This window comes from Rana temporaria, chromosome 4 (genome assembly GCF_905171775.1).
Source record: "Rana temporaria chromosome 4, aRanTem1.1, whole genome shotgun sequence".
In the NCBI taxonomy this organism is placed as follows: Eukaryota; Metazoa; Chordata; class Amphibia; order Anura; family Ranidae; genus Rana; species Rana temporaria.
The window spans coordinates 372,222,305-372,237,015 of record NC_053492.1 but is presented as its reverse complement, the minus strand read 5'-3'; the positions used below and the strand labels follow the sequence as shown (position 1 = coordinate 372,237,015).

Sequence of the window (14,711 nt, the reverse complement as noted above, 5' to 3'; positions counted from 1 at the left end):
CCCGCTGCAGTACAGAGAATATGTTAAAAAGCCCCTCAGGAAAAGCCTCGCAGGAGACTTTTTGTTTAATTTTTTATGTGTCTTTTTTTCTCATGTTTGCATGTGTAAAATGCTAATGAAAAATACATAGGTGTGAATGGACCTCGGCTAACTGCCGTCATCCACGATGAGCTGTTCATTCAGGATTAACTCCTTCCTTCCAGCAGACATGTCACGCTCTCTAGATCTGTAGAGAGATCAGTACTGCTTGGCACAGCTCATCCCCGTTGAAGCGTTTCTAGAAAATAAACATGTTTTCATTCCACATTTAAAGCTCCCACAATTACACTAAATTGTGTAATAACACAGTTGCTGTTATTTTTATTGTTTTTTAAATGAGATGCTAGTAGCGAGTCTTTTTTTTAATTGAAACTGGCTTGCGAGTACGCGCATGCTCTAGTGCATTGGCTGGATGTAAATTGCCATTCTTTTGCCGCACATCCCTTCTGAAATGAGCTTAGCATTAGGGGATGCAGCATTCAGAAGCCTCCAACGCCTTTTATGTTGCTATCAGCAGGTTCTTTAATGGTTTTATAACTGCAAATGCTGGCATTGCATTGCTGAGTGGGAGTAATGAGCATTACTTGAAAGAGGCACATAAAAAAATCTAGAAAGAAAAAGCAAACAGTAAAAGTTTGTGCGTTTTTTTTCTCTCTGTTTTCACTGCCGACTAGAAAATAAATTGTGAAACAATGGCCTTCCTTTTTGTTTCAGGTTAATAAGAATAAGAAATGGCGAGAGCTGTCAACCAATCTAAATGTTGGCACGTCTAGCAGCGCAGCAAGCTCACTGAAAAAGCAGTATATCCAGTACCTGTTTGCTTTTGAATGCAAGATAGAGAGAGGGGAGGAGCCTCCTCCAGAGATCTTTAATCCTGGCGAGTCGAAGAAACAGCCTAAGATTCAGCCGCCATCTCCTGGTAAGTGGGGAGAATTACATGCAATGGTTTGCAGAACGATGGTTCTAGTTAACCCATGGTAGTAAGTTAATGTTGGCTACAAATAAGCATTGAAACTGTGAAACTCAAATCTGCTTGTATTTTTTTTTTTTTTTTTATCTTTCCTTGATGAATTATGTTTTGCTCAGCTTTGGATAATTACGACAGCCTGAAGGATTTGCGTAACTACAAGAATTGATTTAAGGGCCCATTTACACCAAAGTACAATTCCACAGCACGTGTTTTCATGCATTGCGGCACATTGTGGCAAGCTGATTTAGGCAGCCCATTCAAAATCTAACACTCCTACACATGAAAAATTGGCTCTTGGCTAATTTTTTTGCAGTACGTCACTGTGCCCTGTGACACAGCTGCATTCTGGACTTGCATTGGGATGCCAATCCGAAGGAATGGCCCAGCAACATTGGCAGTGCAGTGGTTACCACTCCTTGAATGATTAGGGTCCTTGGTTTGAGTCCCAAACAGAAAATGACTGCATGTTCTGTGCGGGTTTCCTACTGGTACTTTGGTTTCCTTCCTCATTTCAAAGACATGCACGTAGGGTAATTTGCTCCTGTCTAAAGTGGCCTGAGTATGTGTGTATGCATGTGAATTAGGGATTGTAAGCTTCTTGACTTCAGGTTCTGATATGATTGTGCAATATGTAAGACACTATGTAAATACCTACAATAAAAAAAATTACTTTCTAACATGTCCTTGGTGGGCTAACCTTACTGTACAGTACTGCAATACAGTAGTGCGAATGAGACCTAATAATTTTTAATGTAAACCTGTTATAGGGGGTTGTCATTGCTGTCAACGAGCTTCAATATTTTCACCTGCACAATACACAAATATGAAAATGCCTAGTCCGAAACCCTTATTTGCGTGCTGGTTCCAGGTCAGTGATTCCCAAGTGTTATAGCAGGAGAGTCAATAGTGGCCAGACTGTAGTGAATCACATTGTGCTGGTTTCAAAATCCTGTTGTGCAAAACAACTAAAGTAGTGCTGAAGTTTTAAGGTCCACTTTCATCTGTTTAAAAGAAAACTATACATTAGTTAAATGCTTTTTTTATGCCTAGGGTACCAGTGAAAAGGGCTTTTAGGGCTGATTTACACCCACGGCAGCTCTTGCCACTCCTGTGAAAGTGTCTCTTATTTCACATTAATGATTTGCGTTTGACAGTGGTACTGCTTTGGAGTATAATTGTTGCCACAGCACGTGTACAGCCCTCAGTGGAATTCTACAATTAGGCTTCTGATGGAGTCAACCACATTATGGCCCCTTACACATGGGCACCTTTGCTAAGCGTAATCCGCTTGCTTAAAGGAGTTGTAAAGAAAAAAGTTTTTTCACCTTAATACATTCTATGCATTAAGGTGAAAAAACTTCAGAGTATACTGGCCCCCCGTTATTCTCACCTGACCCCTCGAAAGTCCCACGCTCGGTCCTGAGATCCTCTTCGCCACTCAGCCTGGACGCTGATTGGCTAGAGCAGATGGATTGAGAGCAGCGCAGCCATTGGCTGGCGCTGCTGTCAATCAGGCGGTATAGCAGCGATCTATGTGACTGTCTTCCAAGCTTGGAGATGCTCTGGAAACTGTCCCATAGATGTCTAAGAAAATTGTCTGAACAGGCGTTTTTAAGGAAAAATATGTTTTGAAATGGTTAACATTGCAGTTGGCAATGGCTGCTCGGTGGGGGTTAGTAAACATCTGTGGAGAGTGGTATAGGTTGGGTCAGGCGGGAGAGTGGCACAAAGGTTAAGTGCACTTTGTCTGAAAGTACACTTACCCTTTAAATTTGGAACAGTCATCAAAATGATTGAATCCCAAACACGACACTACCTACCTGGAGTTTGCATGTTATCGTTGTGTTTGCATGGGTTTCCTCCGGATACTCCGGTTTCCTCCCACACTCCAAAAACAAACTGGTAGGTTATTAGGATCAATTGTGCCAGAGTGGCACAAAGGATAAGTGCACTTTGTCTGAAAGTACACTTATCCTTTAAATCTGGAACTACAGTCAAAAGTAGTGGCAGATAATAATTCATAAACTTGCTGTACTTTGGAGGTGCTTTAGGTAAAAACATAAGTTAGACTTGGTGAAAGTCAACTGGTTCCTTTCTAAACTGGGCAGCACAGTAGCATAGCAGCAAAAGGTTCACTGGTTAAAATCCCAACCACGACACTACCTGCCTGGAGTTTAGGTTTGTCTTGCATGCCAAAGACATGCTGGTAGGTTAATTGGATCCTGTCTAAATCGGCCCTATTATGTGTATGTATGGATGTGAGTTGGGGACCTCAGATTGTAAGCTCCTTGGGGGCAGGGACTAATGTGAATGTATTATTATTGTTATTATTATACAGGATTTATATAGCGCCAACAGTTTGCGCAGCGCTTTACATAAGGGAAGACAGTACAGTCACAATACAATTCAATACAGGAGGGATCAGAGGGCCCTGCTCGTTGGAGCTTACAATCTAGAAGGGAGGGTCAAGTGGAACAAAGGGTAGTAGCTGTGGGGGATGATCAGATGGACTCAAATGCAAATACAGTTGTTAGGTGTGGGTAGGATAGGCTTCTCTGAAGAGGAGGGTTTTCAGGAAAACTCTAAAAGCTAATAGAGAAGGAGATAGGCGGATAGATTGGGGTAAGGAGTTCCATAGGCTTGGAGAGGCTCTGGAGAAGTCCTGGAGACGAGCATGGGAGCAGGTGATGAGAGAGCTAGAGAGTAGGAGGTCTTGAGAAGAGCGAAGAGAACGATTAGGTTGGTATTTAGAGACTAGGTCAGTGATGTAGCTGGGGGCAGAGTTGTGGATGGCTTTGTAGGTAGTTAGTAGTTTGAATTTAATTCTTTGGGTGAGTGGAAGCCAATGGAGGGATTGACAGAGAGGGGAAGCAGAGACAGAGCGGTTGGTAAGGTGGATCAGTCTGGCAGCAGCATTCATGATGGACTGAAGGGGGGTTAGAGTATGCAGAGAATGTACAATGTAAATAGAAAAAAAAGTGCTGTGTAAATTGGCAGCTCCTATATAAGTACCTGAAATAAAATTGGCCACAATATGTATACATGTGGGATAGGGGTCTTAGATTGTAAGTTCTTTGAGTGCAGGGACTGATGTGAATGTACAGTAAAATTGTTTGTGCTATATACAAGCAGTGCCTGTTATAAAGAATACCCATTTTGACAAACACAGCTATAGGAGTCTAATGATGCAACCACCAATAAAAAAAAAATCCTATTGGGCAAACTAGATCCTAAATTAACATGTCATGCCTTTAAGAATCATTCTGTGTAATGCAAAATCTTTTTATTAATGTGTAGGCAGTTCACATTTCTGAGTTCTCTTACAAAACCCAGTCCAAGCATCCATTCTGTTAGCACACAGCGTTCTCACACTAATCAGACGTCTTCACACATCCCCTGAACCTGCGCTTTGTTTGAATGCTATTAGCTTTTGCCAGCTGCATGCTGGATCAGGAAAGCACATTTCACAGAGAAGAAAGCTTAAGAGGGGGGGAAAAAAAAAAGACTCAATTCTAAGCACATCTGAGAAGCCCAGTCATAATTAGTAATCCTGCTGCCACAACCCCATCCATCTTTTCTGGCATGCGGCTGGCTGAATTTTCTATTATTAGCTGACAGGTGATGTCACAGAATCTGTCAAGAAGCCAACAGGGAATCCCGAGAGGAAGAAGGGAGGGGAGGTTGAATGGGCTTCCCTGGGTTTGTAAACAAAGATGTCCTCATTCTGACCTCTGTTCAGAGCTGAATCGGTGACGTCTTTAGCTCTCACTGTTTCCTCCCACCCCACCCCATCCTTCCACCTCTGCTAGAATTAGGCCAGTAGGTTCATGCTGTGTAAATTTTCTTCCCAGCATGGTGTCTGCTTGCGCAGACTGAAAAATGCATTGCGCTTAACCTATCGTAACCTTGCCACAGTTTACTTTAGACTCTTTATTGGAAAGTATGACCGGCAAATTGTGCCAGGTGTTCTTGTACCTTCCAAAATGTCAAATATACATTCTGATTATATGCAGCAGTGGAATTTAAAAGATGAGAGGTTTGTGGAAATTAGGATGTGCTCAGCTGAAGATAAACCACACTACAAAATTACTGATTGCCAAGGTTTAATATCATCATTTAAAATACAATGTATTCATTTTTTTTAGGCAGGCATGGGCTATGTAAGTGATATTACCTGGCAGGTCAGAGAAAGCCACGACTTGCACACGGCTGCACAATGTTTCTCAATTATTTATTTTTTCAAGGACAGGTGATATGGTGAAATGGGACATTTAAACCAACAAGAAAAAATTAAAAAAATATATATTTTCTTGTTGGTTTAGCTTATTTATTGATTACACCCCCCCCCCCCCTAATATACATTCAGTGAGTACTACAATCTAGAATAGGTGGGATTTCCATTTTTGTAGAAATGGGACATTTCAATGTTACAAATGCAACTGTCAGCAAAAAACTGTGTAGCAAATGGTGATAGGGGAAGGAGAGAAGAGGCCACATTGCATAATTTCGTAAAATGAATGTATATATTTAACCACTTAACCCCCGGACCATATTGCTGCCCAAAGACCAGAGCACTTTTTGCGATTCGGGACTGCGTCGCTTTAACTGACAATTTCGCGGTCGTACGACGTGGCTCCCAAACAAAATTGGCGTCCTTTTTTTTCCCACAAATAGAGCTTTCTTTTGGTGGTATTTGATCACCTCTGCGGTTTTTATTTTTTGCGGTATAAACAAAAATAGAGCGACAATTTTGAAAAAAAATAATATTTTTTACTTTTTGCTATAATAAATATCCCCCACAAATATATTTTAAAAAAATGTTTTCCCTCAGTTTAGGCCGATACTTATTCTTCTACATATTTTTGAAGAAAATCAAAATAAGCGTTTATTGATTGGTTTGCGCAAAAGTTATAGCGTTTACAAAATAGGGGGTATTTTTATGGCATTTTTATTAATATTTTTTTTCTAGTATTGGTGGCGATCAGCGATTTTTTTTTTACGGTACTGCGACATTATCGCGAACACATCGGACACTTTTGACACATTTTTGGGACCATTGGCATTTTTATAGCGATCAGTGCTATAAAAATGCATTGGATTACTATAAAAATGCCACTGGCAGTGAAGGGGTTAACACTAGGGGGCGGGGAAGGGGTTAAGTATGTTCCCTGGGTGTGTTCTTACTGTCGGGGGGGTGGCCTCACTAGGGGAAACACTGATCTTCTGTTCATACATTGTATGAACAGAGGATCAGCATTTCGCCCCCCGACAGGACAGGGAGCGCCCCTAGTATCCTGCGAGAGAGCCGACGTAGAGCTACGGGCTCTCGCGCAGGGGAGCCAACCTGCCGCCGTAAAATGACGGCGGCAGGTTGGCAAGTAGTTAATAAAAACTGGTAAACTCGCATTTAGCAGAATAAAATTAAGTGCTTAGTGTAAATATGGCAGCAGTGGAATCGTCCCCAAGAAAACTGTATAGCAACATGCATGTCTGAATACAGACCATTGGCTCTATTGAGACATTGCCAGACACAAATTACCACAGAAATGTTGCCAGCAAAAATGTGCAGCAAGGAGATAGAGAAATTGCAGAAAAAAGTGCAAATGAGGAGCTTTTTCTGAAGAGCAAGAGGTACCTAGCACACAAAGGAAGGATCAGTGTAGAGAAGAAAATTTACAGGTATGAGTTCAGAAGATAGACATAAGTGTTGGGGGGGGGGGGGGGAGCTCAGGTGACAAAAACTTTGCTAAAGCCTTACATCTGTGATTTTTTTTTTTATGGGGCAGTAATCAGCCTCATCCACACAGGGCTTGCTACAGTGTACACCCATGCAAGGGCTGTGTTTACCCTGCACAGGTGTTCCATGTACCCTATACAGGCAGTCCCAATGATGTCAGATGGGATGCAGTGGCTGCCTGGACACACGCCCTGCTCCCAGTTCGACAGACGGAAACATGCCCCCACACTTGCACCTATTCAAAAGTCAGATTGGGTGGGAGCAACGGCTGTGTCTGCATGGACACCATAAGTCCAAATTGACATCAATGGTACTGCCTGCATGGGGATTCATGGAACACCTATGTGCAGCCCTCACAGGCATATGCTGTAGTTCACCCCGTGTGAATGAGGCCTTTAAATGGATGAATTTATTTTAGCTTACTTGTGCAACATATTGCAATCAATGCATGCCACAGAAAATAGCCAAGGCATGTGCAAGTCAATTATGGGCCAAAATGAAAAACTGGAAAAATTAGACAACGGACTCCGCTCACAATGTTTTAACAAAAGGATAAGTATCTTTTTTTCAATTCTCAAAATAACTGTAATTTAAAAAAAATAAAGGTGTTACCTTTGTCAGTTGAGCCTAATGGGTTTACTTTTGTACATTGACGGAAGCCTGTTCAGGGTTCACATAAACTGTTTTTAAGGGTTACTGATGCTCTTTGTAGAGCGGGATGGTTTTGCAGGTGGTTATGAAAACCATAATAACCCTGGACTTGCTGATTCATTATCCAGTAAGCAAGCAAATTAACCTGGAAGTTACAGCAGCAACTTCTGGAATGCTTGTACAATGTAGTAGAGGTGGGCAACTCGCAAAACTGGCTGGGCAGAATAACAGAATCCTAGAAAGGTAAAACTGTATTTCTGCAGTGTATTTGCCTCATTGCAGAGATTCTTTTTTAACTTGGTGAACCAGGCAAGTCTAAATACTTATTGTTACCAACCTAGAGAAATACTAAATATAGCTTATTTATGCAGCTTGCATAAATAAGAGATTTAAAATATATTATGTTACAGTATTGCAACATTTTTGCAGAGCTTTGATTGTTTCTGCAGCAACGTCAACCATAATGCTACCAGAAGAAATGAAAGCCCTTGCCTCAGCTCCTGCACCCAGCAATCTAGGTCAGTTGGATAAATGCTTCCTTGCAGGAGCAGGGGAAGAACATTGTTAAGAATAGCTGAAGAATCTAGAGCGAGAAATGAGGCCATTCAGGCTTTTACTCCAAATCTACAAAGCACTCTGGAAAAGCCAAAATGTAGATTGTATCAAAAACCGTGGACGTACAATAAAACCAATACACACCCACTTAGTCCACTTAAGTCCACTTAGAGTATTGTAATCTCCTGTGGCTCAGTAAGAATTATAATGGCTTAAAGTGATATTAAACCCTTACTTTTTTATCCATTTCACATGACAAGGTGAAGACTTACACTATATTCTTCTTCCTGATTAGTAAGGGCCCATTGATACTATCTGCATGCTAAAACTCTTCATTTTAGTATGCGTGTTGGTCTTCCTTTTGCTGGGCAGTGAGGGGGCACTGTTATGTGTTACTTGGTACAATGCAGTGTTTACATTTTCTTTTTAAACTTTATTGAGAATGTAGAAACATACACTCCACTCAAGTCTTGGCACAGCAGCACAATGCCACCCGATGTGGAAACATGCAGCATGCCAATATTTTTTCACACTGCGTTTCACCACAGCATTGTAATATGACCAAGACACATAGAAAACATTTTTTTTTCTATTTGCTCTAGCCAGTGACTGGCATTCTGTGAAGAAAAATGGAGGCCACCACTTACAAAAATACTTTCCTCCTGATATAGCTGGTCGCCTTTTTCCAGTTACAGGATGGTTCCTTGCAGGGTTCTATGGAGGCACCGTTGATCCCAGCCAGGTGTAGAGCCAAGACTGTGTGCACCAACTCAAACCCACAGCAGGCCACCCCCCTGCTCCCACCTCCTCCTTCCTCAAAGCGAATTGATAGACAGCTGTAGGAGACTGTGCTGTTCCTTATAACATATTAGACAGTAAGTGCTCCCCGACAAGAAGTTTGAGGAAGCTGTGCCAAGGCAGCTGGAACCAATGCCAGAGACTATTGAAAGATGTAAGTGTTTGATTATTCATACATGAGTAAAACAATGTACTGGGTATTGTTTTGCTGGTTAATGGGAATGTATTTCTTTAATAAAATTGGAGCATCTATTACTTCTTTAATAGACATTGCCACCCAAAAACCCTGGTGAATGTTTAAAGTATAAACAGCACCCTTGAATAACTTATTTTTCCTGCTACACGAACAGTCAGTGCTTATACACTGTGTTGAACCATTTCCCTTACCTCCTGCCCTCCACAAATTCCTGGCATCACTGGGATGAGCTGCATCATTTGCCATCAATATTATGAATGTGGCAGGAAGGGTTGGGCAAACTTTTGAACTATGGCCTTGAGGCTAGGTTCACACTGCTGCGAATTCAAAATCGCAGTAAAATCGCGGTTTTACCGCGATTTCGCGGCTGCGATTTTGCCGCGATTTCGCGGCTGCGATTTAAGAGACATCTGTGCAGGGTTCAATGTAAATCGCGGCCCGAAATCGCAAAAAGTAGTACAGGAACTACTTTTTGAAATCGGTGCAGCGCCGCAGATGCGGCGTGGCACCGATTAGGACAGTGCCATTGCCGACAATTGCCGGCAAATGCCGCCGATTTGAGATGCGATTTGAGATGTGAAATCGCATCTTAAATCGTACCCAGTGTGAACCTGGGCTAAAACAGGGTATTTTATAACTTGCAAATATGTAAAGGCACGTCTATTTATCTGCAATGTATGCTTACTTATGCATGGGCTGTCACAGATTAAAAGCGAGACCCATTTACAAGACAAAATTAGGATCAGACATTAGTCTGGTATTCCTATGATCTCAGTAAGGGAACTTGGTTAATACCAATGGCAGAAGGAATACGGATGATATGTGAACTACGACTGACAATGACATAGAGCAGATGATTCAGCTGAATGGGCAATCTTTTACGGAATAAAACAGGTTTTCATCCATACTATAAAGCAATATTTCATACCAAGGGAACCACAAAAATATTGTATCAGTTGTCCATAAAACAAGACTATTTGTAGTTCCATGATCATAAAATAGCAAGTCAGACAGGTGAATCGCCCAATTCTTCCTTAGGATTAGGTCATTCACTTGGCTTGCTGTTGTATATATCATCGAACTACAAAGCGAAGTCCCATTTTATGGATGGCTAGCTAATACAAGGCTTTTGTGTGTTCCTCGGCAAAGAATATTTTTGACATTGCATACAATTACTGGCCATTGTGGAAAAACTAAAAGGCAGAGCCACTGTCTCCACGTAACAGTCATACAGGTGTTGATGAACGTGCTGTGTTATTGGGATATTGACATTACAGTTTGAGAACAGGACAGCTGGAGAATCTGGCCATTAAAGATCTATTTTCCTTCACCTCTAAGGTTGTGATGCTGGTTCTTTGGTTCTCATGAAACGCTGATCTAAACAACCCTACCAAGAGTCGAATGACCCTGTGCTATGAGATAAAATTGTTATAATGTTGCCAGATTCATTTTTATATTTCTAGTGTGGGTAATTTGGGAACCTGGAGATATGGAAATTGGCTGATGTTGTCAGTAGTTCTTCTATATTTCAGGATATATCAAGTTTAGTATACATGTAGCTTCCTTCATTCCAGGATAGAGTATTGTAGATTGTGATTGTAATGTTTTCTGGTAAAAATATCAGCTGCAATTTAAATTTAAAAAAAATATTTTTACTGTTTTTTTAGTGACTACATAACTTGTTGCTGCAGTGAATGTAAATTAAAGTACTTTGTGATTTTACATATTATATTTTATTGTGCTTCACACCGTTTTCAGTTTTCTCTCTAGTAGCTGTCTGCATCACAGTGCAAATGTCATTCTTGCTGTGCATCTGCTGAAATAAAATTACTTACAAGATAAGCAGACCAGATATTGGATTGTTTCCCAGCAATGCAATAATATTTTTTTAGAAAAAGCAGTAAACCATAAGGGCAGTGTTGCCCTGTTTACACAAAATATAATACATATACTGAGCATATATAGTTGCCCTGTGTACAATTAATGTTTGACAAAAGAAAAAAAAACGGAAGCTGATTGATTTTAATGCAGAGCTGCACTAGATTGTGGACTCGCCAGTTTTAGTAAATCAACCCCATTGACTTTGAATAGGCATGTGCATATCAGGTGGCCAAGTAAGACTGGACTGGAACTTGCAGCTGTAATCGTAGTCCAAGATTCTTTTTAATTCTCACAGGTTCCCTTTAAGCTGATATATATATATATATATATATATATATATATATATATATATATATATATATATATATATATATATATATATATATATATATATATATATACACACATATATATATATAGACATCTCTATCTATATATATATATATATATATATATATATAAATATATAGATAGATATCTCTATATATATATATATATATATATATATATATATATATAATATATATATATATATATAAATCGGATCCTTCAAAGTGTTCCAAAATTCACTATAAAAGGATGTCGTTTTATGGCTTTGTTTCCATTTTCAAAGAGATACAGATTATCAAGGTGGTTTATCTAGATACCGTTTTTAAACAGAAAAGAGCCATCGATGATATTAACGGTCTTCTGTCATATCTAAATTTGTGGAGAATTGATCAAATAGAGAAAAAATAGAGATAAACATTTAAATGCAATCATCCACTGAGCTTTACCAATGTATTCATAATGTTTTCAAACATTTTATTCTTTTTATTATTTAGCAAACTCTGGATCTTTCCAAGGGCCTCATACTCCTCAGTCCACTGGTAGTAATTCCATGGCTGAGATGCCTGGTGATTTAAAGCCTCCAACTCCCGCATCAACACCGCATGGACAGATGCAGCCAATGCCAAGTGGCAGGTACTTCCGTTTAACTGTCCAAACAATGTGCTTTATATTTATGTTCATATTCTTTCCATATGTGGGTAGACTTTGACATTGCTATACATTTTAAAAAGACCTTTCTGCATACGGGAGAATTCATTTTTTATTCCAATTATAGCTTTGATCAATGAATTTGAGAATTGTGCTGATGTGCAGTACTTTTTGTTTTTAATAGAAACAGTTCCGTGAGTGTACAGGATCCATTCTCAGATGATTCAGGTTTTCCAAAGCGCAATTCATTGACTCCAAATGCTGCTTACCAACAAGGGATGAATGTGCCAGACATGATGGGGCGGATGCCATATGAGCCCAACAAAGATCCATTTAGCAGCATGAGAAAAGGTAAAGAAGCTTAAATCTTCTTCAATGGGTGCTCTGTCTGTTTTTTTAATGTACAATATCTTATTTAAGAATATATATAACTTTGTAAGTACACATTTTTAAGTCTGTTAGTCTGTTTCTTCCTTAGCCTGACCATTAAAGTGGAGCTATTGTGCCCTTTTACCACAGAACTATGTTGCACGTGTCGGAATGCAGGAACAGCACCAGGTGTTTTTTGTAAATGGAAGTACTAGGTATTTTTGTAGATGTAAGTAAACCAAGGGTGCCAATCTGTAGTAATGTAAAAAACATTAATGTCTGATAACAAAGCGGCAACTCGCATTTGGTAGCCCAAGTAAGTGCATGTCACACAATATCCTCTACAGCTGAAAACACTGCATCCAAAATCAATCAATACAGTCCAGAAGATAAGAGCATCATCGCAGGCGGGATGGAATGGAGAGCCTCAGCAAACGGGAAGCAGATGGTGATCCGAGGTCAAGGAGCACAGATCAGAGCCAACTGGAAGTGAAGTCAGTGCCAGGAGCAAACAGGGGTGTACCTATGCATTTTGGCACTGCTCAAGTAAAGGCTTGGCAAAGGAGCTGGGCAGCGCCGAAACGTGTAGCCACACCCCCCTTCGGCCCCCGGTGCTTGGTTTTCGGTGCAGTTTTTTCAGCCATAGAGGATACATATACATAGTTGCATAGTTAATCTGGTTAAAAAAAGACACAAGTCCATCCAGTTCAACCAACGGAGGAGAAAAAAAATACTTTTATGAAATGCTCGCACTTTCGCTACCTTGTGAGTTGCCAGTTTGTTTTTATACATCAAAGATGTTTTGATTTTTGCATCACCACACTCGGCTTGGTACCATCCCTTGTTCACTTACATTTTGATCCTTTTCACACTGGGGTGGTTTTCAGGCACTTTAGCAATGGAAATAGCCTCTGCTAAGTGCCTGAAAACTGTCTCCCATTCATTCAAGTGTGACTTTTCACACTCGGGAGATACGCTTGTGGGACGTTCTGAAAAGTCCTGCAAGCAGCATTTTTGGGGCAGGTTGGGAGCGCTGTATTAAGCATTCCCAAAATGCCCTACTCATTGGAATGAATAGGCTGTTATTCGGAAGCACCTGAAAAGCGATTTGAAAGTCCCGAAACATGGACGTTTTTAACCCCTTCTTTGGGGTTAAAAGCACCCCGCTAGCAGCGGAAAAGCACTGCTTAAACAGCGGCAAAGTTCCGCTAAAACATCGCTTTACCACAAACACGGCTGTAGCCCCAGTGTGAAGGGGGTCTTGCATAGATTTCTGCAGTCTCAGAGGAGCTAAATCTAGTGTGTTTAACCCCTTATGGACATTTTAGACTATTATCCTTCTGCTCAATTCACCTATATAAGCCAAGCATTTATCTACTTGTGATCCATTTTTATTTTTAATTTCTGTAGATGTGCTATCTGATTGGAGATGGAGGGTAGTGCACTGAATCCAGGTTCAGGTAGTCCATCTGCAGTGCAGATGGAACCTGTTACTTTACCTAACACTAGCAAAAACAAAATTCTTTAAAATATGCTGTATGTATAGTTTGATGTGTAAATTCTTGTTTTTACCAAATCAAACCAAATGCATGGATACATCTAGTATTTCAAATTCCACTTTTGGTTTATTGATGTAACAAACCTCATAGCTACCATTTATTTTGTTTAAATAAAAAAAAAACAGGGATGGTAATTTTTTTTTTTTCATTTTGCAAAGATCTCACATAACTGTCTCATTTTAATGAATGAAATTACCTAACCTCCTTCAGTTTAGAATGCTTCTCTAATCAATGTTATAACATTTGATTAGGAAATATGAGTGTGTAATCAGCAAGTGCTGACTGAGAACACAGATTTCCTAATTTACTTGAGGTGCAACAATCAAAATTTTGTACTTGAATTGCTTAACATCTTATCATCATGTTTTATAGCAAGTGGGGGTGGCATTCAATCTGATCATAGTGGGGTTCTCAGAATCATCTCTCATAAAATGTCTTGCTATATTTCAGCTTTGTTTGTCAGAAATGTCATTATCGAACATAATGTGAGAAAACATGTGGAAATACTAAGCAAACACTTTCTTAACAAAACATGTTTTGTTACTCTGTGCATGTCCATGTATTCATTTAAACACATTTGTTATACGGTACTATAAAAGTCTGAAAAAGCCCACATCTTGTTACATCTGTACGCTTGATTGCCAACATGAAACATGTCAAATAAAATATACAACTTTTAGTGGCAAAAGACCACTCTTTTAAGTGTATGCCTGGGCAAAAGAAAAAAAATGCAGTACACCTCTGAAATATGTGCACATTTTCCTGCATTTTGTCTTTTAAAAATGCTGCCAGTATAGAAAAATACCTGGTAATCCTGCCAGAAATCCAATGAGCTTCTAATATCCTCTAGTGAAATAATAACGCTGAATCTGCTGAAATCCCAAGCTGTGTTCTCAGCCCTGCCTGAGCATCGCCATCCCTCCTACCTGACCACATAACCGCTCCCCTAATGTTAAGGAGATGAGTAGTCCAGCAGGG

The 14,711-nt window shown here is 40.0% G+C and overlaps 1 protein-coding gene across 9 annotated transcripts in view; it reads left to right on the top strand.

Moving 5' to 3' along the window:
- The window catches only part of ARID1B (AT-rich interaction domain 1B), a 497,144-nt gene that overhangs the window by 463,768 nt on the left and 18,665 nt on the right, over positions 1 to 14,711 (top strand). For all 9 annotated transcript variants that reach the window (XM_040350968.1, XM_040350965.1, XM_040350967.1 and 6 more), the window contains 3 exons: positions 754 to 958; positions 11,652 to 11,790; positions 11,990 to 12,156. In XM_040350968.1, coding sequence (XP_040206902.1) covers positions 754 to 958; positions 11,652 to 11,790; positions 11,990 to 12,156 — 511 coding nt within the window. The remainder of the gene's footprint in view (positions 1 to 753; positions 959 to 11,651; positions 11,791 to 11,989; positions 12,157 to 14,711) is intronic.